Consider the following 22,296-nt stretch of genomic DNA (forward strand, 5'->3'; position numbering starts at 1 on the left):
ATCTCTCATTTAGATGCAAACATCATTGCTTTAAGATGGAATGCAAACCTTGCTGGTAGAAAGGTAGAGTGATTGAGGAAGACTATAATGCATACTTTAAATACTGTACAACTAGAACTTACGTGAGCTTTCTCCCTGCGAGCCTCCAGGAGTTTGTCGAAATAATGCTGAGCTATTGATGGATCCACATCTGTTAGCTTGGCTGCAGGGTGCTGCAAAGCTTCCAGAGTCTTCTTCGGGTCTCCTTCATCCAAGGCCTCGTTGATCAGACCGATAGCAGCAATCCCTGAATGCATGAGACAGCAGGAGGTTGTCAGAAATTATCTTGGCTCAAATCTGAATCTTATCAGCTCAAAGGCTACATTCATAAGGCCTTATTGCTCAATTGCTCATATCTAATATCACTATTTCTGTCTTGACGGTCCACATTCAGGTTTGTTAGTGACCCATCTCTGGCATTAGTGGCATTAGTACAGCTCTGCTGCGTCTCTGCTGTTTTATTGTCAGGTTAAGGCCGCTCCTAAACGCTTTCCACAGTAACATGCGAAAACATGGTATATAGTGACGTCTGTATAAGAAAAAGCACTGCTGGTGCTGCCAATATCAATCATATCAGTAACACTATCACTTGAAGACGCCTTCAGTAGACCGCGTGCATTACTTATGAACTATGAATAAATCAACAAGCAACAAACTAAAAATAGTTTTCGTTCCCCTCGAAATATGACATAGCAGTATGAGAGCGATGGGGCTACAACTGAAGAGGAGCTGGAACGTCCAAGTCAGTGTTGCACTAACTGGACGTTGGTCATAAATACTGGAAGCTACTTTCATTTTGCTTTCAAGTGATATTCATGTGGAATTTTTGAAAGTAAAGTACTGCTTTTCAAATGGAACAAATATGTCTTGAGGCTCAAATTGAAGCCAATAAAACTGTTATTAAGTGCAATGAACTATACAAGCTAATGCAATAGCAAATATTTTTTATTCGCTTGATAAAAAAAAACGAATTAAAATCTGTTCACATTTCTTTTGTGATTGATCCCAATTAACTATATAAACATGATTACACTTAATTATTTTAATCACTTGACCGCTCTTAAAAAAAAAAAAACAAAAAAAAAAACCAACAATTATGAATTCCAATTTGATCCCATTACAGTCACCTGGCCAGATGACGGACATTAATCTGATCTAGGAGCTCACACAAGAGAGACTCAAACCAGATTTGAAAAGATCAGATTTCTTTTGCGCCTAATCACAATTAACTATTGTGATTATCTTAATCCCTTGACAGCCCTAAAAATGACCACATGACAGACATGTATCAGATCTAGGAGCGCATATAAAAGACTTATCATCTGATACAATTTTCATGTCACATAAAAATCTAATTGATGAAACTTCAGTTCTATAATAAGAACGTAGTCATGGGCTTGTCAGGTGTCTGACTCACTCTCATGCTCCTCTTGGACGGTGCTGTTGACCTGGTCCACACAGGCCTGGATGTCGTTCCAGGTCAGATAATCGCTGCCCTCTTCTCTTGCTGCAGCCTTGAGACGCATCAGCTCATCCATATACCTGTATATGAAACCATATTAGCAAAGTCATGCAGATACTGTACTAGTATAAACAAACTTTTCAGGGGGTTTTGTGGTAAAATATGCAAATAAATAAGTAAATAAATGAACACAATTTTATTTTTATCCTCTTATATTCCACTCCATCATGCATCAATTATGCTCTCTTTGCAAAGATAAATGCAGTTGGTTACTGTACTGATAATATCCACATGCTCAGAAGGCATATTATGGCTTATTTATAATAATAATGATGAAATAATAAATAATACCTCTTCAGCACTAATTCAGTGTATTATTTTTAACACTGAATTGCACTAAAATTACAAGCCATTAAACGATTACCAAAAGAATCTGGATCAAGTGGAACTGTTGTGAGCTCAGAGATCAGCACATCTTATTTGTTACTGTCTATATTTTTCTCTCCCTCGGTTTCTTCAAGTCTCTCTCCATCTCTCATTCTTCCTTCTTTCTGATCAGAAAAGCGTGACAGGTGTCAGCTTTGCATTTGTTTCCTGAATCAAACAGTTACACTGCGCCAATTTGGTTCCTTAAGCTGCAAATTTGCTTTAAATAAGTCATCAGACTAGTTGAAAACATCAAAAGCAGACATGCCGATTTGCCTTGGTTGGTGGGACAGTGCTCCTGTCTCACCAACCTGACACTGTCAGTGATCCCTGTCAGCTAATGGCCTCGATGTTTATCTTAACAGCACAGTGTTTCACCTCGAGCAGTGTTATGACATGACATGTCATGAATTGGAATATCTTGGCTACATATTTCTGTATAATGTATGATAACCATGCCTCCTGACCCTCACAGGTGTTCAGCATAGACATGGGGACTCATGTCACACTTAATAATCAGAAAAGGGTACTTAAGCTTGTCTGGGCTTCTAATAGCTGCCTCTTCAGATTTAGCTCCAGTCCTGCTCAAATGCAGTTAACTGTAATATTTTAGGTTGTGTATTTATATTATTCTGTCATGCACTCGTATTATTTCTTCCTGGCAGGCTTGAGGCTTCACTTGAGACTGTCTCTCAAGCACTTGACTTGAAACTGCTTTCAGTGACTTGTGTGTCTGTCTGGCTCCAGCTGTCTCACCTCTGTGCGTACTCGTCCTCCACGTTGCTGAGGCCAGTGACGGAGCTGCTGAGCTGTTTCCACAAAGCCGCTCGGTCTCCCACGTCCAGGGCCTCGTTTATTAGGACCACCGATGACAGCATCTCCACCGCAACCAGCAGCTCTGGGTGTGTGAGTGAGCCCTGTTCAACCAGTCACAGCACAGCAGTCAGTTCCACAGGACTAAATCCTCCTGTGAGTCTTACAGTATGTGAATGTTAATGGTTCTTTCTATAGATTTTCATGTTTTGGAGCTGAAATAGCAAAACCTACGATGATCGAACTGATTATGTATAGGGTTAGGTTTAGAAAATTCTGATTACATATAGGTAGATACATATAATCACTGTCAGAACAAAACCTTGTATCCCCAAAATAGTACGTTTACAGGAGAAGCAAAACATGTTCTTAACTTGTAATGAAGGTCAATGTAAAAACATTTTGTTGTAGGTAATTCTGGAGCATTTTTACAGGTCCATTCAGTGTGAAATTTCCACAGAGTAAGGGGCAACTGAAGGTATCAAATTTAGTTAGGGTGACCATAAACAAGGCAGCACATTGCAGACTGTAGGCATGTCAATATGAAAGCAAAGCCAATGAAAAATATGATGTATGGTCATCCTAAATTATGTAAAGATATAAAACAACAAAAAAAATGGAGATGTTGACAATGTTTTGTCTCAACAGTGACGAAATACATAACTCCTACAGGACATAACCACTATACACACACACACACACACACACACACACACACACACACACACACACACACACACACATACACATACATATATATATATATATATATATATATATATATATATATATATATATATATATATATATATATATATATATATATAAAAACCCATACATATAAAGGGTTCCACAGCATATAACACAAATAGAACATTTAATTATTACATATCACTGCTGTCAGAAGAAAATCTCATCTCTCCAGTTTTTATATTTTATATGTCATATTTATATGACATCATTTGAAAATATCTGTTACCCTTTGCATCATTTAAGTTAACAATGAAAGGACTAAAAGAACTGAATAAAGATATACAAACATTATATATATATATATATATATATATATATATATATATATATATATATATATATATATATATATATATATATATATACATATATACATATACATATACATACACACACACACATACACACATACATAGGTCACCACATGCCACCAGAACAGCTTCGATGCATCACAGTATACATTCTACAATTCTACAACCTCCCATTTGTGTTTAGCTGGCTTAACCACCTCACTGTAGTGGCTAAGCACACAGGCCAGTACACCTCTTGGTGTATGCTGCACATACACTTGCCCACTTGTGTGGCATATGGTGACCTCATCTGACCATATTACCTTTTTGACATCTCAGTTCCTATGATTTTATACCACTAACCTCTCAACTGTGCACTCTTATTTGCAATGAGGGGTTCATGCACTGCAGCTCTACAATAAGATCTCTTTCTTATGAGTTTTGGATTAGCTGTTCGTGCTAACTGCCTGATCACAAACATCCACAGTGACAGTCTTAGTCACCTGAGCAACAGCTCTTACACATTGGATTAATGTAAGAACATCAAGAACATCACAATGTATGCTTTCAACCACAATTTTCAAAACTCATTAGGGTTAAGTGTCCTATTGAAACAATAGCCAGTTGATCAGTCTTTCTGACTGAAGCTTCTGCCATCTGGGCTCCAATAACAAAACCTCTTTCAAAGGCGCTTAGATCTTTTCCTCTTGCCACCTTCGAAAATTAAGGTCAAGCAGGCCTACTCCGCATATAGTACGGTGTTAACTGCATAATTGTATCATGAGGTTTAAATTAGAAAGGATTAGATTAGGGACATATACACATACATATCACACAACATCCCGACACCATATAAAAACAACCCAACTGAGCACTTTCTGACCTCAGCGCTCTGCTGTTGCAGGCTGAACAGCTCTCTCTGGTAGAGTTCTGCTGCACTGGGGTAGACTTGTGGTAGCTGAGCCTCAGGGTTCATCAGCTCGTTCACCGTGTCCTCAGCCACACCCTTTCTAATGGCCGCATTTATCCTGTCTACAGCCTGCAGCACTGTGAAAAACAACAATATATTCTTTCACAAAGCAGTAAAACATTGTAGGTGTAATAAATGGGTTAAAGTAATGCAGGAAATTCTTCAGAATGATTGAAGTGGCATGAAGTGCAGCAACTGATGAGTTTCGCTCTGGTGAACTGATGAAGTTCATACTTTTCAGATAGCCTTCAGCAATGCCATTGGCCACATCCACCCCACTCTGCAGCTCTTCTTTGGTCAGCACATCCCCTGGAGTATTCTGAGTGAAACATGAAAAGCACAAAATATCTAAAAATATTAAAAAAAAACAATCAGCAGATAAACAAAAGCAAATTAATGAGTCACAACTGTACCTCACGAAACAGTAACTTCTCCTGTTATCTATGGATATACCCATCCATCATTCATCAATTCATCTATCAGTTTATCTATCAATTTATCTATTTATCTATCTAATCATATATCCATCCATTTAACATCTCTCTTTATCAATATTTATTTATCAACACATCCATCCATCAATATTTTCATACATCTAGTCCATCATCTATAGATACATCAGTCTATTTATCTATCCATCTAACTATCGATCCACCCATCCATCTCTGTCCAACCATCCATCCTTTAATTTATCTAGTGTATCTGCCATTTGTCTATCAATCTATCATCCATCCATTCATTATCCATCTCTGTCCATCCATCCATTAATCCATCTGTCCATCTATACATCAATCTATTTATGTCTTTCTATCTGTCTATCCATCTATCACTATCCATCCATCCATCCATTAATATATCCATCAATATATTTATCTGTCCTTCTGTTTGTCTATCTGTCTGTCTTTCCATCCATCCATCCATCTATCTATTCAAATGTGAATGTGTCAGTCTGACCAACAGGCTAATTGTCATCTATTGTCTCAGAGCCCTGATGTAATCCAAAAACAAAGGAGCAGAAAATCTACATACAGATAAAACTAATACTGTAACAACATATCAAAAAACAAACACAGATGGTGACAACTTACATGCACATACACAAGAGAGACCATGGTGAAAGAAGGAGAAATGAAATGTCCTGATCTCCATTACCTGCTCCTTAGCCTCCCGATCGGCCATCAACTGTTTCAGGTACCATTCCTTGTTCTTTGCCTGCAAGGACTGCAGGCCCAAAGCTGGGGAGGAGAGGGCCTCAAAAAGCCTGTTCTGGTCGCCGCTGAGTAGGGCCTGCTCTGTCGAACTCAGGGCATTGGCCACTAGAATACATGAAGCAAAGGTCTCAGGCAGGACAGCATATAAAAGTTACAAAAATACCTCAGAAATGGAGGCTTGCAGGGAACCTACAGTTCACTTTGTTGACATTTCCCTGAATTTCAGCCTGTGTGAGCAGCTCCTCATAGACGTCCCTCTCTGCATCTGCATTCTCCCCAATCTACAACAAACACAGACTATATAATACAGCTACACAGACAGTATTCCACAGATTAAAATCACTGGTCACTTTGTTAGAAACTCCTACACTGTAGGTCCACCTTGCTGGCATACAGTTAGAGACAGCAACTCATTTGTTATGATCAGCAATGTGTTCAACAACCTCTAGCCCCTCATCAGCAGTCATTTGTCGACCTCAAATGTGTTCTTGGCTCTGGGTGGGGAACCATTGTAGATTTTGAACCTTATAACCTTACGTGCTTGCTGTCAGGTTTGTTTTTCTCATAGCCCTGTTTTGAAAATGATCTGCAGTTTATTACTGGCTATTTTGCCATGCATGTGCATCGCAGACAGCCATGTTCAGGACAATATGCATCAGACCGGTGTTGTAGTTGGGCGTATGTGCACATGCATACCATATACTGACTTCTAATGAGGACGTTTTGCACATACCCAGATATCAAGTTGCATCACAAATCAAGACAGAAACATCAGCTTTGATTGGAGAGTTGCATATGGTGATTAATAAACCATTCTGATTGGTTTGTTTCCACCTGTTTCTAAGCATACCACCAGCATGTTAAACTCTTCATCCAGCAGTCGGTCACAGACTTACTCATACGATGTTTGGTAAAAATAGACAGAGTGTGAACAAATCTGTCTCTAAACATTGTTCTGGAAGAAAAAAAAGATTGAGACTTTCATACCCTCTTTCTGGAGTTGGCCACTTTCTCAGCCTTGGCCTGGAACAGTGTGTCCTGGTAGTGCTGGGCAGAGCTCTCATCCAGGTTCAGCAGCATAGCGTTGGGGTTCCTCATAGCTACCAGAGTTCCCTGGGGCTCTCCATGGTCTATGGCCTCATTGATGGCGATCACTGCAGCATGCACTGAATCGATACAATAAAAGAAAATGATGACTCACTGCTCATAAAGAACTGGGGAAAATTTTTTCATTTAACTATGCTGTTAACTTTGTGGCATCATACTGTAAACTTGCATTATGGTCTGCTATTATTATTATTATTATTACTGGGTATAGGAAAATGGGAAAACAAGTCCCTTACAATTTATCTATGAACAGTCTATTCTCAGAAGAGCACAGAAAATAGAGGCTCACCCATTTTCATGTTCTTTATTCTGAATATTAGCTAATTCTTTCTAGTAGAAGGTACAGGTTGTCAAACTGTATGCCCATTCAATTTTACTACTATAGCCAAGTACAATTGAAGTATTTTTGCCAGTATCAAAAAGCCTAGAAAACTGTGCTGTTGAGACTGTGCAATATAGTGATCAAATTCTTGAGATATATATATATATATATATATATATATATATATATATATATATATATATATATATATATATATATAAAAAATCATAGTGCAAAGAAGGTCATGTAAACTGCTCTCACAAGCTGCCTCGTCCACAGACAGCTCATTGGCCAGGATGCCACCAATCTTGCTGAACGCTGGCATCTGAATGTTGTACTTCTCCAGCTCACTCTTCATGTTGTTAATCTCCTCCTCTGTGAGACAGGGATTAGGCATGTACAGATTAAACATGACAACATGGCACTAATATCCAAAACATAAGGATTACTAAGATAGAAGGAACTTTTTAGAGCTTACTATTTGTTTATACAAAGCGCCTGGGATAACATGTCATATCTGAGCTTCAGTAAGGGATGTTGGCCATTAATCGAGTAGGTCATGTTCTAATCTTTTTTTCAGTGTTTTTTCCTGGGCCTAAAGAGCTGAAGTGCTGGACATTGTTCTCAGCACGACTGTTAAATACCATTCCCCTGGCAGCATGAGTGGACTGGCCAAAATGACAGGAAACACACACAATCACTAATGGTTTCCACACTGGGGATGGGGGGGGGTAGCTCCCAAGCACCAGAAAGCACCAGAAAGTACCAGAAAGTTCTGGAGCCTTACTACTGCTGATGAAAACAACTATAGAGGATCAGGAAAGCAGACAGCTTCAAAAAAATAAAAAAATTAAACATTTCAGGAATTAAAACTCACAATTTTCAACTTACCCTAGATGTAGTCAATCAGCCAAGACATGACTGGGGTCCGAAATGTGTTTCTTTAGTTTAGAACTTAAGCTGTTAGCCTAACATTGCTAACAAACACTAGAACTCAAAAGTCACCCAAATAGCCAAAACTTCTCTCAGCCTGCTCAAACTGCAGTCAGATCTCAATTAGGGTCACACAGACTAGTTGATGTGCTTTCATTACGACTTCCTGTGAACTATAAAAAGGTGAAATAAATAAATAAATTACTTAATTAATGAATGATAAAGGGAAACTACTGAACACAACACCAGAACTGATATTCATGAAGCAGTTGCAAATAAAAGGAACTACAATATAAACAATATAAATACAATAAATTAGATTCAAATTAGTTGTAGCAGTTGTGAATTAAGACCTGGATGCAGTTTGATCAGGTTGAGAGAAGTTTTGCTGATGTAATTCCATGGAAACGATTTGGGCGGTTTGGTTGACTATTGAGTTCTAGAGTTTATCATCAATCTCAGCCTCACGCCTCCAGTTCTAAACTAAAGAATCAAACATTGCACCATATCTAGGGTGAGAGTATTGTGTAAATCACAAGTTTCACCAAGCTTTTTCTCACCTGTGAAGGCAACCTTCCCATAGAGGTCTGTGATCTGAGGGGCAAGACCAAGCTTGAACAGGTAAAGGCTGAAAATGAATGGGGGAAAAAAAAAACAAGTTTTAGGGAAAAAGAGACCCGATTTATTCCTACAGGAGTGCTTTGAGCTGGTTCGGAGTTAAAGACCATATCGGAACCCCCTCAGTCATCCACCCCTGCGTGGCTTTCAGTTTAACACACCTGATAAACATGTTTGTGCTGCATCCGTTTTCCACAGGGAACATTAAAAATGAACAACTACACACCCGTGCAGCTAAAGGCCCCCAAACACCCACTCTGCATCTCTCGCCCCACGGTAGACCCCTGCCAACCTCTCGCCCCAGCTGGACTGTGTGACTTCCTGCTTCTGCTAGGCCAGATTTATGGCCTGTGGGCTGCACATAGACTCTGTACAGGGCTGGAATGCACTGTTAAAACAGCCTTTGCGTCTGCTTCAGCTTTTCCACCATGGTGCTAAACACCACTGCAAGAGGTTTCCTCATCACTTAAGACTTCATTCTAAATCAAATCCCTAGCATTTCCAGCATTTCATTGATTTTTCACATATTTTAGGCTGATAAGCAGATATCCAGATGGCTGCATACCTTCACATCTCAGGTCTGGACTGTGTATGTATCGACGCTATATGGACAAAGCAGCCGGCTCTTGGCCAATAAAATGTTTGCATTTAAAAGAAATGGTTCACCAAAATTACACAACTTTCCTTTAGCCTAAACATATTTGATTAGCCAAGAAATGGTTGGTGTCCAAACTTTGCTTCGTTTTGCACTGGAACTACAAGGCTAATGAAGTTACCAAGCAATAAAAGCATATCGCTGCTGTCGGAAGAAAACCTTGTATCCCCATTTTTGCCGTTTTTCAGTTTTTGATATGATATTAAAATGCCTGTTGCCCTTTATATCGTGCACAAATTTCATGATGTGAAGACTCTAGAGTTGCACTGCACTCCTCAAACACCTCGAACGTTTAGTGTGAGGTGGTCAGGATGGCGGTCCTAAATCGGTCTTTTTCTCGTCCTGATGTCATGACTAAATCAACCATGTTTAATTTTATCCTAAGTTGTAATATTTCAGCTTCACTGAGGTTGTAACAGTCATGTAAGGAAATGTGCAGAGGACTTCAAGGTTTTTTTTTTTTTACTGAAGAATCAGTGTTTTTTTTATTTTTTGCTTTCTGTCAGTGTTTTCTTTTTTGTTTGTTTTTATGATTTAGTTCACAACACCCAGTCAACAATGCTGAACTGCTGCATGTTGTGTTAATATAAAATTTACACATCAAGTAAAAAAGTAACTGCACATTTTACAAGTTAATTAAAAACATTCTGGGTGTCAGTTCTACAGTGAACTGAGCTGAGCCCCAGAGCTTTGCATGTCCAGCCAATGTATTTTACTATCTGTAATGAGTAGAGAAGGAAAAAGTTTTCTCTGCTTGTAAATTTCCACCAAGTGCAATAATCAGAAAAATCTAGTTGCAGTCTTGCAAATAGTGGCCCTGCAAGATCCCAGTCTTTGAAAAATCATATGTGAGATGTGAGTGTTGAACTGTAGTCTTTCAAAAGTATTTTCAAGGTCATCTAGTGGGCATAAATCCTCACAAAGACCACATAGGCCTACTCTGATGTAGTTATTAGAAAACATCTCAGAATGTTTTCCCCTGTTTAATCTCTTACATCTCTGGTTTCAGCAAGCTTAACAAGTTCAAACCAGTCAAGTCATCACAAACAGATGTATGTATGTGGTTTCTGACACTGAATTATATATACTGTTAGCTAGAATATTAGAAAAATTGTCACATGGCTGAAACAGCAGTAGCAGCCACTCTGAGCCCTCCTGCATTTGTCTAATTGATATTGCTTAACAACGAAACGGAGTTATTCAATTAAGCTTCCATTACTTGTTATCTAAAATCAAGTTGCAGCTCCAGAACAACATTTTACATTTACGGCATTTGGCAGACGCTCTTATCCAGAGCAACTTACAGTTTGATCATTTTACACAGGTAGGCGAAGGTGGTGTTAGGAGTCTTGCCCAAGGACTCTTATTGGTTTAGTGTAGGGTGCTTACCCAGGTGGGGATTGAACCCCAGCCACCAGCGTAGAAGGCAGAGGTGTTACCCACTACACTAACCAACCACCACAGAGCTAAACAATGAAGGATACCCCATGTTTTTACATCTGGGGTAAGTAAACAACTGAGATTTTTCTATGAACCACTGCTTTAACATAAATTCCAGCACTGACAGAGACTCTTGAACGGATTGATTATGCATGTGAAGCTGACGTTGGTCATCTTGGGTGTAAACTCAAATGCAGCATCTCACAAAGCTGAGTACACCCCTCACATTTCTGCAAATATTTTATTCTATCTTTTCATGGGACGACACTATAGAAATGAAACTTGGATATAACTTAAAGTAGTCAGTGTGCAGCTTGTATAGCAGTTTAGATTTACTGTCCTCTGAAAAGAACACACAGCCATTAATGCCTAAACAGCTGGCAACACAAGTGAGTCCACCTCACAGTGAACAGGTCCAGATTGTGCTCAAAGTGTCAATATTTTGTGTGACCATTATTATCTAGCACTGCTTTAACCCTCTTGGCCATGGAATTCACCAGAGCTGCACAGGTTGCTACTGGAATCCTCTTCCACTCATCCATGATGACGTCACGGAGCTGGTGGATGTTAGACACCAACACAACTCAAAACAATTAATTCCTTCAATACAATGGGACATGAAAACGAGTCTTCATTAGGCAGAAATTCAAAAAAATAAAAAAAATTTTAAAAATCAATGGAATTCCCCTTATAAGCTTGGAAGCGATTGGTGCTCAAATTTTGCCAAGTGGAGAGAGTCAGTAAACAGAGACACTGTGTACCTGAGTGCATGGATGCAGTAAATGCAGCGAGGCATGTTCTTCCTGTCGTAGATGTCCGTAGTCTCAGGATAGAAAATCTGAGGAGGGGGAGGAGAGACAAGCAGCCTGGAGTGAGTGCTTTGATGAGGTTATGCTCTATTGTTACAACACAACCAGCTTCTGGGCAAGTTGTATCACGTCTCAGGAGGCGAAATTCAGGCTACGGAGAGAACTCTGTTTAGCTCACTCAACTGTATCCAATTCCTCTACCTAAAAGCTAAATGTAACCTTTACTACACACCATCACGGGCATAAAAAAACCTTATATCTCCAAAACGGTGTCTCTACAGGAGAAGGGAAAACATCTCCGAGGTCTATTTAAAACAACAAAAACGTTTCCCGTCATCTTTTGTCTCTTGGAATTAAACGCATTGTATATGACTGCTGTGCTGTTAAGGCCAAATGACCTCTGTTCTGACTGGCTGCCCTGGTACGCCTCATTCAAAGAGCTTAAGGTGAAACACTTCTTATAGCTTCAAAGTGAATGAGAAGACCTAAACTGATGCAGACTGAACAGAAGGACATGCACTAGAGCTCAGAAGTTTGGAATACAGCATTTTCAACCATATAAACATTTTATTGCAAGTACATGTGTAAAGTGATTCTAATATAATGCTAATATATATTGTAGGAAGCTGCGATGCAATAAAGATGTTTCCATAATAATTGAGAAAGCTGAATATAATTAAGAGTGAATTATAATAAAACTTACATGCAAAATGCATCATATTGGAAAATTGGTGACCAAATCTTGTTAATCAAACAGCTATTCCTAGTTCTCAATGTCAATAAATGACTAAAAAAAAAGGATAATTACAGTTCATCATTAATAATCATTTTCACTATGTAACTAACTTCTTATTCCCAAAATAATCTAAAGCATAAATAAACCGCCGGTTTACAGTTTTGGTGTCTAGTTTACTAACTTCTACCAAAACTAGTAAGAACAGAAACACCTAAACTACAATATAATGGGAGAAAAAAGGAAGCATATGCCTCTTCCACAGGGCTGCACAATTAATCGTTTCCAAATCAAAATTACAACTGGAAAGACTGCAATTTAGACATTGCAAGAGATGCAATTTTAATCATATACTACTTACACATTCGAAAAAAAAAAGGCCCAGAGCTTTCAATTAGAACCACATTTAAATCTAAATATTCATCTGAAAAAATTGCAAACAGATATTTTCCCAAAATTGTACAGCCCTCTTCATATCCTACCATCTCTTCTCCCAAAGAGTTGAGTAGCACATCTCACCTTGGGAAGGCCTTTATCAGCCATTGCATTCAGCCACTGGATGACGTTGTCTGTGTGTCTGAAGTGGAGCCCAGTGGCCTGCAAGAAGTGCACAAAAAAAAACAAAACATAGACAAAGGCCATGAATTCTTTGCACATGACATAAACAGCACTCTCCCCGCATTTCTGAATCCGCTCTCTCACCTTGTAGCGCGTCTGCTCACGGTCATAGATCCTCTTCACAGACACGACGTGGGGGGCGAAGAAGTTGCCGAGCTTGGCCAGGTAGACGCCGTTCCGCAGGCCTTCCTCCAGCTCCGTGGTCGGCGGCAACTCCTCGTTCAGACAGGCCTCCATCCACCTGCAAAACACAGAGGTATAAGAGATTGAGCAAGAAGCAAGGAGATTAAGCTCTGGGGAAAATCCCACCGTTGCCGTTAAAACCAGTTTTCTAATATCCTGATAAGACTTGGCATTAAAATAACTATGCATATAAGAGCGCTGAAAGACCACAGCTGGGATAGTTAAACTGAGTGTTGGTTTACAAAGATCCCATCATTACAACGTGTTTGTAGAACCTCCGGCCCAATAAGCTGTCCAATGATTTTAGCAACACATTTGAATATCTTAAAGCTGGTAAATACCACCCAAACCTACAAAGAGGCGAACTTAAACAACTTATCCCATCAATGCACCTTTATGCCAAATGGTCTTCATACCTTCAGCATCTAAATAATAGCAAACTGGTGACAGCATATGCCACTCACTCTTAATTAATTGTACCACTCTCTTATTTATCCTTGAACGTCACTGGTTCGTCTGTCTCCATGACTTCACAGAGTCAAAACAACATGCCTGCTGGTTATTTCACATGTACAAGTTCTTCAAATTCTTGTAAACACTTCAGACCACTGAGCTCACACGTTTCAAAATACTCCATGAAGGCCCAGAAGAGCTGGATCAGCGGCACAGCAACTCAATGTGGAAGAATTAAGGACATTTCATCTTAAAGCCAAAGTCAACTTTTTCATCACTCTTTCTCACCAGAGGTCTTGAACGAGGAGCGAAATATAGTTTCTCCAAAACACAGAGCTACTTTTAACGGAGTAGAGCGGCAAACAACAAAAGACAGGTAATACAATAAATACAGGCAATACAAACACTAAACAAACACTCTTCTACACAATAAACAATGATTATACAGCCATTAAGCACAGCACAGGAGCGGCTAGGCAGTGTACAATGGGGTTAGTGAAAGAAATAGGCCAGCTGTCAATCCACAGCAGCGATGACTTTGGTGAACGTATTATCAGTCCACTGATAAGTAGTAATAGTCCTTAGCAGCACAACCACAAGCCCGGGCAAATCTGCAGACAACTCGTGCACAATTACAGCAAAATTAGGCTAATTAGTTCACTGCAAGTGTGCACGACTTGTCTGCAGCTGAAGTTTATAGTGCACTATATTCCTATCTATATTAGTATCAGAGTTTCCATTAGTAACTTTGATGCCAGTCACAAATGGGTAACATTTTGTTTTTGGTATTATTGCTGCACAAAACCTACACCGTAACACAATATGATAGGCTGGTCCAACCCTAATTACTCGCATTTTCATATACGGCTTTTGCCGACTTTACATCAAATGTATCTGAAGTTCAACAGTTTGATATGCATATGATTTAACTAGCACTCCTGGAGCCAGTTTTAAACTAAAGTTTCAGTCGGCTTTTCTAAGAGTGCATGGATCAGTATGGCTTTTCCGTGTTTTAGAGCAAAAGATAAAATGCAAATGTCTTTATTGACTGTCAAATTAGCCACTTACTAAATATCACACTCATGTTCAAATAAACATCCTGTGCACAAAACTTGAACAGGGCCATTAACTATCTGAAGAGGGAACACAAGCTGATACGACTTTTACTGTCCTCGCATAGCAGCTGGCTTCACTTAAACACTTCCAAAAAAAAAAAAAAAAAAAAAAAGACATTCCTTCCTTTAGCATATTTCTACACTTCTTTTATAACATGCCTCTTTTTGAAGGAACTGTGAACATTAGAATTGCTGGGAAATGACGGCGAGAAACAGTTAAAAGAATCCAAACTGGAGCTTTATTTCTGTAAAACATTCCTGCGTGCGGATCGGCACTGAAATTCACAGCAACTTTGTCCTCAGTTGCACGGTTACATTCCCTTGGGGGAATCTTCCCTAAATGCAGAAGTGCTGAGGGAGGCTTCTTCACAAGATTTCATTTATTGTTAACATGAAACGGACTTTGGGTGAAGATTTCATTTACACATTTAATTGCATTATTTACACATCGAAATGTAATTCACAGAGCTTTTATCAGTTGAATAACTTCATATACCATAAAAATGATGGGCATTTACCACACGTTGGTAATACTGGTAAAATGTGAGCTTTTAATGCTTCTCTGATGTTTAGCTTAAAAGGGTTGAGGCGACCGCCGGGCAAACAAAAAAAAAAAAAAAAAAATCACATTTTTTTCCTTTTCCCCCAAACATAGCAGATCAGCCAAGATGTGCGTGTTATACGGTTTTAGAAAGCACATAAGCAAGTCATTTACAGATTACTTAACAGCTCATCAAGGCAAACGTGTGACGATCTGGGCATGCGTATCTGTACAACGCTAGTCGGTGCAATGTCTCCATTATTTATTAGCTGCATTAGCCTTGCAGCTCTAGTGCGAAATTAAGCAGCAAACGTCAGGCACCAATGTCTTTGTCCGTACATTTGGGGTAAGGGAAACGTCCTGAAAAGTTAGATTTTTTACTAGGAATTATTTTGTGGGTAGGTCCAACACCAGCATTGTGAAGTGCAACAGTGCAACTTCCATCTGGAGCAAAAAATAAGTCACTCGGTCTCTAGAAATGCAAAATATTCTGTTTCCTCTCAGCTGAGAGGGGATCTTCCCCTCCCTAGCTGTGAGCACAACACTACTGAAGCTTGTCTGGGCAGTTACAGCAACTGCGCAACACAATTTCTCAATAGACTCTAATGTAAGAAAAACCCCTGCCAGTGCACATGGCTAACAAATACAACACACAAACAGGCCGTCTTTCTCACACACTCACACACACAGACACACACACAAAAAAAAAAAGTGTTATACTGAGCCCCCCTTGGCCCCCAGGCCTCCACCCTGGATGTGTCCATGCACTGTAGCCTCACACAAACTCCACATTGAGAGGGACAGTGGCCAGTCTTACAGCTTCAGGGAAACCCGGTGAGAAACAGTCGTCCTTTCACTCTCACACTGACATTCACTCACTAATAGCTCTTTATCAGGGACACGCCCGGCTGCGCACACACCAGATCCACACCCACCAATTAGTCACCGCTGTGAGCGGGACTGGAGAACGTCCACAGTTAAATTCCAGCACGAGGAGAAGTGTCAGGGGTCACAACCAAAACCAAAGTTTCTAAAGCGTGTCCGAGGTTCGGACAACATGAGAAAAAAAATAAGACGTTTTCACACCGAAAAGAGATCAGCTTCTCTTACTCGCTTGTGAATGTGCTCACTCTAAAACAGGAATCGCACAGATTTTTTTAAAGTTCTGCATAATTCGAATGCTAAAGTGTGAACAGTCATTGAGAATGTTTACAGCTGTGTTGATGGGAGCACAGGAGTTGCAATGTCTCCAACACAAATACAGCCGTTTTATTTCATAACCAATGCTGTCCTTATACATAATGGTCATAACGGTAAAACTGTGCTAGAACAGCCTACGTGCATCTCTCCACCACAATGACGGCAAAAATGTGTTTTAGGCTAAACGTTCATCTCAAAACTGTTATTAAACTATTTCTCAGGCATCAGGCAGAAATCATTTCATTTAATAACTTTTTTGTGAGGAAGTTTTTAGAGGCACCAAATGCTCCAGATATCTGGTTCCCATCACCACCACTGTGAACAATTCTGACCCGTTAAGTTTCTGCAGAACAAAGCGTTTCATATCAAACCACTCGGGATCCCTCGGTTTACAACTTTAAATGACTATTATAATTAAATTGCTCATTTTAATTAAAGCAGTAGCAGAAAACTTCCCCTTTACCCAAACATAGTCCATCGGCCTAGACATGTTGGCCACTGAAGTTTGCCTTGTTGGTTTGACACTGGAGCTATGAGGCTAATGTAACCAACAGGCAAGTATACAGCCCACCAATTAGCTGTTGTTTGGAGGTCTGATAAGGATTAATACAATGCCCCAGCCAAGCCACTGTTTTTAATTTTACACAGTTGCTCAGTGCAGTTACAATATTAAAAGTACCAACAACATCCTCAGAAAGGCTAATCATGACGTAATGTATTGTGATATGGGATTATCATCGTAATGCAATCACCCACGTATGAAACCGGAGGTGAATGTGTGAACAGTGGCAGTGAAAGAATAACCAAGCAGGCAGGCTTTCTTTTCATATGACAGGAAACCACAAGCCATGAAGTTAAGAGGTCACTCCAATAGGAAGAGGCCAGTGCGAGACCAGTGTCTGCAGAGGAAGAAACACAGAGCCAGTCTCCTTATTCATCACAGCGGCCGGCGCACACAGAGACAAAGCTCTATCAGCAACACTCGCTATCAGCACAGGCTCAGACCAGAGGCTAGGACTGCAGGTCAAGCCCTAAAGATCTCAATGCAAACAAATGTAAACACAACGCACGGCCTGCACATTTTTCCCATTCAGTTCTAGAGCCTGACACAGCTGCCGACCACAAACAGCCATTTCCGTGCTTACAAAAGGACTTCAAAGTATCTGCTGCTCACTCCACCAATCAGCACAAGGCTGTGAGTGAGGGGGCGGAGAACCGAGAGAAAGTCCAGAAACGCAGCTGCTTATTATGCACTCGCAGGGAAAGTGTGATGAAATGGCTGAACACGCACCTCAATAAAGTGTTTGCTTTAGTGAGTCCCTCGTCTCGTAATGAGTCAATTATTTTATGATTCATCGTGAAATTGGTAGGTTCCTTTGGCGTAATTTGGAATTATTCATAAAAATGCATGGAACACAGTACCGTTGAAAAAAAGAGAGACTACCTTTTATTTATTTAATCCAGGGAAAATTGTCACTAAGTACAAGTTATTCATTTTTAGGATGGATTTCTGAGGACACTGGGCATAAGATAGATCCACTTGCTTAAGGAAGGGGAAAGGAAACCAGAAGCTTCCAAAACTAGACAGAAACTATGTGGAGTAAGTCTTTATGGACTGAGGAATGTAAACAGAAAATGCGAACCAAATTTTGTAGGCGCAGAAAAACATCCATGCAGATTTCTTTGAAAAACTGAAAGCAAGCGTTCTGAAAACTCTTGAAAAGACTGAAAGCAAAAGGTGGGCACACTAAACTTGTACTGAAGCTTGTACGGGCCCCTTTGACTGGAAATGAAGTAAATGTAAGTAAAAGGTTGGTCTCTTTTACTTACCAACCTTTTATAAATGTGACTGGAGAACTAATTACATGGTAGTAGATCACAGAAAACAAAAACAAGAGGATTTTATTATTGCTTTTGACCCTTGACCATAGACTGAGAATCAATTCCAACACTGGAACACCTGAATCATCTCAGATTAATACATGATAATGCAATGATGCATCTTGACATCCTCAGTTTGTGTAGCTGTCTGTCTGTTGGCCAGCGTTTCTAGGAGTGCCCATGTTTACCTTAGTGCTAAACTGTGAGGAGAGGCAAATGTGTGGTGAACGTTATCAGCCTACAGTGAAATGTGGAGGTAAAAGGCACACCTGTCCTTCTGGCTCTGGCTCTTTCTGTCTCTCTCCTGCGCCTCCTTTGTCCCAGCCCAGCAGTTCAGCTCGGCTCTGGAGTGACACTGAGACCGGGCTTAAAAGGTCTGTATTGTGTGCGAGCGACCGAGCGGAAACGAATGGGAGAGAGACGAGCAAATTACCACAAAATTGCCCTGACAATTCACAAAGGCTCTTCCTCAATGCTCTGTCATAACAGTCTGCAGGAAAACATCAGCGAGAGAACAATGAGAAAGAGAGAGGGTGACAGGGCAAAAAAAAAGAAAAGAAAAAGACAAGGCACAAAAGAGGAACAGGAAAAATAAATGTGTAAATGTGTGAGAGTGACGTGGTCAAGTGCTCCACATCGTGCCAAACTCCAGCAGGGGAATTCAGGAGCTCATTCTGACGCCTGTGGTAACTCTATCCCTGCTTGATCCTTCACTGACACTGACTGAGTTTTCCCTCGCAGTTTTGTGGCATGTAGATTCAATTTTAGGAAACATACACTGAAAGGGCAATTCCAACAACTTCTCTAAATTTCTACATTATGAAATCATTGAGATGAAAATGTTCATTCAGACTAATTTAAACTGAAAAGGAACATACTGAGTCAGAATTGTTCCCAGTAGTGGTGATAAGAAGCAGACATCCAAAGTTTCCTGATTCTAAAAGCTACATATCCGCTGCCTAATAGCTGAAACACTGTTTTATGATAAGCGTTTAGCCTAAAACATGTTTCTGTATCATACACACTGAAGGTTTGGCAGCGTTAGAAATAAAGGTTCTGTGCAGGTCACTTTTTCATTTGGGGGCAGTCCTGGGCTGAAGGTTAGGGAACTGGCCCTGTTACCGGAAGGTTGCCGGATCAATCCCCAGCGCCGACAGTCCATGACTGAGGTGTCCTTGAGCAAGACACCTAACCCCCAACTGCTCCCCGGACGCCATGAATAGGGCTGCCCACCGCTCTTGGCAGGTGTGCTCACTGCCCCTAGTGTGTGTGTCTATTCACTAGTGTGTATGTGGTGTTTCACTTCACGGATGGGTTAAATGTGGAGGTGGAATTTCCCCCGTTTGTGGGATTAATAAAGTATCACTTAACTTATTAAAGGTACAAACAATGTAAACGTTCCCTCAAAAGGTACAACAGTGGTTGTAAAGGCCTAATTGTGTATCTTAAGTCTTTCCCATATTTACATATTTGTACCTTTTCATAACCTAAAGCTTTAAAACTGAACAGTAAAATAAAAAGCCTGGAGTGAAGACAAGGTGTGTGGAGTCAATACAGCTTAGAATATATCATTTCAATAGATTATGGTTCAGTTATGTTCCCTGACTAAAAGGTACTGAGATGTACCCTTGAGGGGACCACCCCAGTGACAAGAGGGGCACTGCCCCAGTGACAGTTTAAGGCAAAATAGCACCCAAAGAAAACCTCCCAATTTATCATCATCAACATTACATATACAAACTAACATACTGACATAAAAACTCACACAGACGTACGCATATAAAGACACATAGATTCATTGGTTCTTCTGGATAGTAAATAGTATAGAGGTGTTTGCATTGCAGACATCACAGCAGCGATGTTGAAAGACAATAGTCCCCAAAGAGAATTTATTTTCAGAGCAACCACTATTTTGCCATCATCAAAAATGACATGTAAACACTTACATTCACTGGTCATCCTGAATAGTAAATAAAATGGGTATAGTCTGTGTTGTAGACATAGTGACTCCTGGTTCCTATCAACACCACTGCAAAGAGGGGGCAAGTTTCTCTACAGTGCATAATTTCACAAACTGCTCAAAGATTAAGATTACATGCAATTGTGTGAAATGTGAAAAAACCCTTGCATACCCAAATGTGACTGGAGGAAATACAGAGAAATGGAATAAACAATAAAAACATTACTTTTAAGTTTTTACATATGAAAGTAGCCACAGAAATATATTTTATATAATAAAAAAATGAGCACAAACTTTCCTGGGTTGAATCATCATGTTTACAACAATGCAACACAATGCATCAAAGCATTTTACAGCCCTGCTTCTCAGAGCTACCAATCAATGAGTTTATGAGGTTATCAACTGATGGGTTTATGGTGGTATAAAGCTGCAGAGCGCATAGGAAACAGTAGAGTGTCACTGGGATATTCCCCACTCATCTGGAACTGTGTATCCTGCCTATAACAGACATAGTGTGTGTTCTTCACATTGATAACACAGCTGTGGGGTCAGCAGAGCACGCTCGCTTCCTCTGCATGACACCCGAGGAGCAATAAGAGCCATTCATTGGATCATAAGCGACATCACCACATGCCCACATGCTGTCAATAGTTAAAATGAATGGTAAACCAACAACCAGTTGACTCCTGAGGGCAGGGCAAGCGGGTCATGGGGACAGGGCAACCCACACATGAGTAACTTCAGCAGTTTTAACCAGAGACATTACTAGAGACAGTTCAGTGGTTGAAATACTAGAGTCAAACAGAATCTGGCCAGCCTTTCATTTGGGGTCAGTAGGAGGCAGTCAGTGCAGTAGTGGGCAGGGAGTGAAGGAAAGTGAGCGAAAAAAGAGGGATGAAGGGAGGGGAAGACAAACAACAGGGCGTGTGCCCTTTCCTGCCCAATCAAGGGAGAGGCTCGGGGGGGACAGAATAAGTAAGCAGCAAAGCAAAAGAGACTGACACTGTAACAGAAACTTACTACAGACTCGTGCGTGGTAAACCACCAGCCTAGCTTCCCCCAGGTACAACAACCGAGCAAGTTCCCCAGCTGCCCACACCCTCTACCATCAGCTGACCACATAATCGGCTGTCACGCAATGCTGTCCTGATCTCCTAAAATCAGCTATTTGCAAGTGAAAGTCAGTAATACAGTATAAAAGTAGCATCAGGACATTTTCAAAATGCACAACACACTTGATGATTTTTCTTCTGAGGTTTACTTGGAACAGACAATGTAGCGCTAACAGCACTACATTCAATTACGCAGGGCTAGATATGCTCTCTTGCAGGACTGGAACCATTTATCGATTTATCAATAAATCAATGATACCAGCCACAAAATTGCTAAGTAGGATTTATCGTTTATTTGTTCCAGCCCAACTCGACATCGCCCAGATTCAAGGATACAGCCTCCCAACAACCTTTGACAGATACCCCACATAGGAGCACCAGCTAAATCTCTTTTTAACGAATCCTGCTCTTCATCCTTGCTCTTTCCCTCAAAGATCTCGATTCTACAGGAAGTACAAGAGTGAGTGGCATTTCACTGGCGTGCAGCGCTGCTCAGACAGTGAACTAACCACCACCACCACCACCACCACTGCTTCCTTGAGGGAACCAGGCCAAAGCTTTATGCATTCAAATTGCTTCTCTATTGACATTCACCACTTCACCACAGTCATCAAGCTGCCCGAGTTAAAAGCAGCGCGCTGAAGCGTTAGGT

At 40.3% G+C, this 22,296-nt stretch overlaps 1 protein-coding gene across 1 annotated transcript in view; it reads right to left on the reverse strand.

The window, feature by feature from the left end:
* iqgap1 (IQ motif containing GTPase activating protein 1) overlaps positions 1 to 22,296 on the reverse strand; it is a 61,436-nt gene that overhangs the window by 23,658 nt on the left and 15,482 nt on the right. Inside the window, exons 3-15 of the mRNA XM_017711619.2 lie at positions 13,284 to 13,440; positions 13,101 to 13,178; positions 11,801 to 11,877; positions 8,887 to 8,954; positions 7,655 to 7,768; positions 6,952 to 7,130; positions 6,158 to 6,245; positions 5,906 to 6,069; positions 4,988 to 5,072; positions 4,667 to 4,830; positions 2,684 to 2,844; positions 1,457 to 1,581; positions 123 to 286 (exon numbers count right to left, since the gene is read on the reverse strand). Of these exons, the coding sequence (XP_017567108.1) occupies positions 123 to 286; positions 1,457 to 1,581; positions 2,684 to 2,844; positions 4,667 to 4,830; positions 4,988 to 5,072; positions 5,906 to 6,069; positions 6,158 to 6,245; positions 6,952 to 7,130; positions 7,655 to 7,768; positions 8,887 to 8,954; positions 11,801 to 11,877; positions 13,101 to 13,178; positions 13,284 to 13,440 (1,624 nt within the window). The remainder of the gene's footprint in view (positions 1 to 122; positions 287 to 1,456; positions 1,582 to 2,683; positions 2,845 to 4,666; positions 4,831 to 4,987; positions 5,073 to 5,905; positions 6,070 to 6,157; positions 6,246 to 6,951; positions 7,131 to 7,654; positions 7,769 to 8,886; positions 8,955 to 11,800; positions 11,878 to 13,100; positions 13,179 to 13,283; positions 13,441 to 22,296) is intronic.

This window comes from Pygocentrus nattereri, chromosome 25 (genome assembly GCF_015220715.1).
Source record: "Pygocentrus nattereri isolate fPygNat1 chromosome 25, fPygNat1.pri, whole genome shotgun sequence".
Taxonomy (NCBI): Eukaryota; Metazoa; Chordata; class Actinopteri; order Characiformes; family Serrasalmidae; genus Pygocentrus; species Pygocentrus nattereri.